General features: G+C 37.0%; 1 protein-coding gene across 1 annotated transcript in view; it reads left to right on the top strand.

Annotated features, from left to right (window-relative positions):
* Positions 1-1,398: 1,398 nt before the first annotated feature.
* The window catches only part of HELRODRAFT_81315 (hypothetical protein), a gene marked incomplete at both ends in the record, with an annotated part of 3,716 nt that continues 1,309 nt past the window's right edge, over positions 1,399-3,805 (top strand). Inside the window, 7 exons of the mRNA XM_009021963.1 lie at positions 1,399-1,673; positions 1,762-1,828; positions 2,033-2,149; positions 2,394-2,534; positions 2,825-2,925; positions 3,418-3,543; positions 3,628-3,732. Of these exons, the coding sequence (XP_009020211.1) occupies positions 1,399-1,673; positions 1,762-1,828; positions 2,033-2,149; positions 2,394-2,534; positions 2,825-2,925; positions 3,418-3,543; positions 3,628-3,732 (932 nt within the window). The remainder of the gene's footprint in view (positions 1,674-1,761; positions 1,829-2,032; positions 2,150-2,393; positions 2,535-2,824; positions 2,926-3,417; positions 3,544-3,627; positions 3,733-3,805) is intronic.

Below are 3,805 nucleotides of genomic sequence, written 5' to 3' on the forward strand. Positions count from 1 at the left end.
TGACGTTTGGTTCATCTGGTCGTATTGCGAATATTGCGTTGGGTCGAATAATTCATTCGTTTATTCTATTCACTTATTAATATGTTTTTCGTTCATCTTTTTCTCTATCTATTCATTCATTCATTAATTTTTTCATTCATTCATTTATTCATTCATTTAGTTATTCAACTACAAAATAGCCATCAAGCCCGTTCATTTCTTTACCAATTCGTTCATTCAATTTGTTTTTCATTTCGTCTTTCATTTAATCTTTTAATTCATTCATTCATTCAGTCGTTCATTTATTTATTCGTCCAGGTTACGTCACCTGATGGACAGATTGCGGGATGAGAAGGATGGAGTGAACGTGGAGGAGTTGATGGATGGATTGAGGAATGCCTATCTTCTACTTGACGTCATCAATAATGATGAAATCAGGTAATGATGATGATGACGACAACGACAACGATTATGATGATGATGATGATGATGATGATGATGACGACGAAGATGATGATGATGATGATGACAATTTGAAATATTAATGAGATTCTCAATATCACGAAAAAACAAACGCAATATAAACAAAAACCATCATTATCATTAATAACAACAACATCATCATCATCATCGTCACCATCATCATCATCTTTGCTAACAACATCATCATCGTCGTCGTCGTCTTCATCGTCATCATCATCATCATCATTAATAACATCATCATCATCATCATCATCGCCATCATCATCATCATCATTAATAACAACAGCATCGTCGTCTTCATCGTCATCATCAACGTCAACATCATCATCATCATCAGCAGTAACCACAAAATGCCAATATGCTAACCCCACGCTAATAAAATTTTCAATATGACAAACATGATTAGAACAACAACAGCCTCAGCTACATAAGCCACAGCAGCTACAATAGCCACAGCAGCCACAGCAGCCGCTGCAGCAGCAACAACATTTTGGTGCTCTGCGTTTGAAAATTTTACGGTTCGCTCGTTTTTACAATGTACTCATTATCGGCGTTTGCACTCACAATAATAATAATAATAAAAATAATAAAAATAATAATAACATCGTCATCATCGTCATATTTTTAGTCATTCCATCACAAGCAAAGGCTTTTTACGAACTTGTACAAATTAGATTCGGCTTAGTGGTGATGACGATGACGACGAGGATGATGGTGGTGATAACGATGTTTTCAAAGATGCACGTTGTGATAATGATGACGACGACGACCATAACGATGATGATGATGATGATGATAGTAACAAAGTGAATACGGCTACATCTGCTGCTGCTGCTGATGATGGTGATGATGATGATTAGCACAAGGAAATTTTCAAAAGCGGTTGAAAAATTACACCACATACCTACAGTTTTTAGCAAAATGTATATGATCATTATGTATGTGAGCGTATTCACCATCATCATCATCATCATCAAAGCCATCATTGTCATCATCATTATCATCATCATCATCAGGAGGGCAATCATAACGGAACAGGACGAGTTCAGCCGGGTGGAAACGGATGCAGTTCCACCGGAAGTGAAGGACTGGCTCTCCATGACCTTTACCCAATCAAATAACAGTACGGCGGCAAACCGAAAGTCACGTGCTACAAGGGCGAAATTCAGGAGCGTAGCTAACTGCATAAGGGCAGGAATTATGGTGGACAAGTTAGTCTATTGTTGTTGATATTATTGTTTTTTATTATTTACATGAATATAAGCTTTCTTTATCTTATTATTATTATTATTATTACAGAATCTACAGACGCGTTGCAAACACGTCAACCGTTCAAGTTCCCACACAAATTCTCCACTATTACAAAGTCGATTAATTGGAAAATAATAATAATAATGATATTATGAATAAATAACACGAATGATATAAATGATATAAATAATGATAATAATATGAATTATGTTAGCCTGAATAATAATAGTATCAATACTATGTGTAATATTTAATTATGACGTAATTAATAATAATAATTTATCATAATTTTAATTATTTTTGTGTTCACACCGGCTAGTCGATAGATGAATGGTCATTCCAGTTACTCTCAATGAATGAAGTGTCAGATGGTCACATACTCAAATTGATCGGCCTTGAAATTCTTCAGAAATTTGACCTCGTCAACAAGTTCAAGGTCATCATTTGTTGACCTCGTGACTGTCCTCGACGTCATCGTCATCTTTGTCATCATCACGTCTTCATCATTTTCGTCACCATCACGTCTTCATCCTCTTCGTCACCATCACGTCTTCATCCTCTTCGTCACCATCACGTCTTCATCGTCTTCGTCACCATCACGTCTTCATCGTCTTCGTCACCATCACGTCTTCATCGTCTTCGTCACCATCACGTCTTCATCGTCTTCGTCACCATCACAGATCAACCTTCAGACCCTAGACAACTTCCTCTCACGTCTGGAGGTAGGCTACGGAAAACACGGAAACCCCTACCACAACGCAGTACATGCAGCTGACGTAACTCAAACAGTACACGGGGTACTTATAAGTACCGGACTGGCGGTTTGTATTGTTTTGTTTGTTCGTCTCTAAATGTTTGTATGTTTGTTTGTTTGTTCGATTGTTGGTTAATTCGTTCTTTCATTTTTTTTGTAATTCCTTAGGTTGTTCGTTAATTTGTTTAATGGGTTGTTTGCCTGATTATTAATTTATAAATTTGTCATTCATTCATTCATGCATCATTCATTCATCTATTCATTTATTTATTCATCCATTCATTCATTTATTTATTCGTTCATTCATTCGTTCATTCGTTCGTTCGTTCATTCGTTCACTCACTCCACTGACCACAGTCCTGGCTGACGGATCTTGAACTGTTGACCGTGCTGACGTCTTGCATGATCCATGACTTCGAACATACCGGGACGACAAATAATTACCACATCAACACTGCGTCTGTTGTTGTTGTTGTTGTTGTTGTGTTTGTAGTGGTTTGTTGTTGTTGTTGTTTTGTGTTTGTTGTTAATTGCTGTTGTTGTTGTGTTGCTTTTTTGTTGTTGTGTTTGTTGTTGTTGTGTTGCTTTTTTGTTGTTGTATTTGTTGTTGTTGTGTTGCTTTTTTGTTGTTGTATTGTCAGCCAATAAATTGATCCATCCATCCATCAATCAACCAATCATTCCATAAACCAGACTTTCACTCTATCAACCAACTAACCAACAAATAAACTAGCCAATCGGCTGGCTGGCTGGCTGGCCGACTAAACAACCAATCAAACAATAATTCATTTGAACCAAACAAACCAACAAAACATCTAACCAACTAACCAACCAATCAACACTCCAACCATCCATCCATCCAACCAACCAATCATCCAATCAATCAACCAACCATCCATCCAACCACCCAATCATCCAACCAACCCGCCAACCATCCATTAATCAATCAGATCAGACATAGCAATAATGTACAACGATAAATCGGTCCTTGAGAATTATCATCTGAGTGCCACCTTTCGAGTTATGAAGGATCCGGAGTTCAATCCCTTCAATAACTTGAAACCGGATGACTATAAGTAATGATGATGACGACGATGATGGTGGTGGTGATGATGTTTTTGTTGTTGATTATGATCACCAAAAATAACCACAACAAACAGAGAATTTAGAAATTTGATGATTGAAATCGTACTGGCCACGGACATGTCTTGCCACTTTCAACAGATCAAAAACATGAAATCCCTACTTTCGTCTGCTTCTGAAAAGTTTGTGGCTGTCAATCAATCAATCAATCAATCAATCAATCAATCAATCAATCAATCAATCAATCAATCAATC

The sequence above is a fragment of the Helobdella robusta genome (assembly GCF_000326865.2).
Source record: "Helobdella robusta unplaced genomic scaffold HELROscaffold_30, whole genome shotgun sequence".
Classification (NCBI taxonomy): Eukaryota; Metazoa; Annelida; class Clitellata; order Rhynchobdellida; family Glossiphoniidae; genus Helobdella; species Helobdella robusta.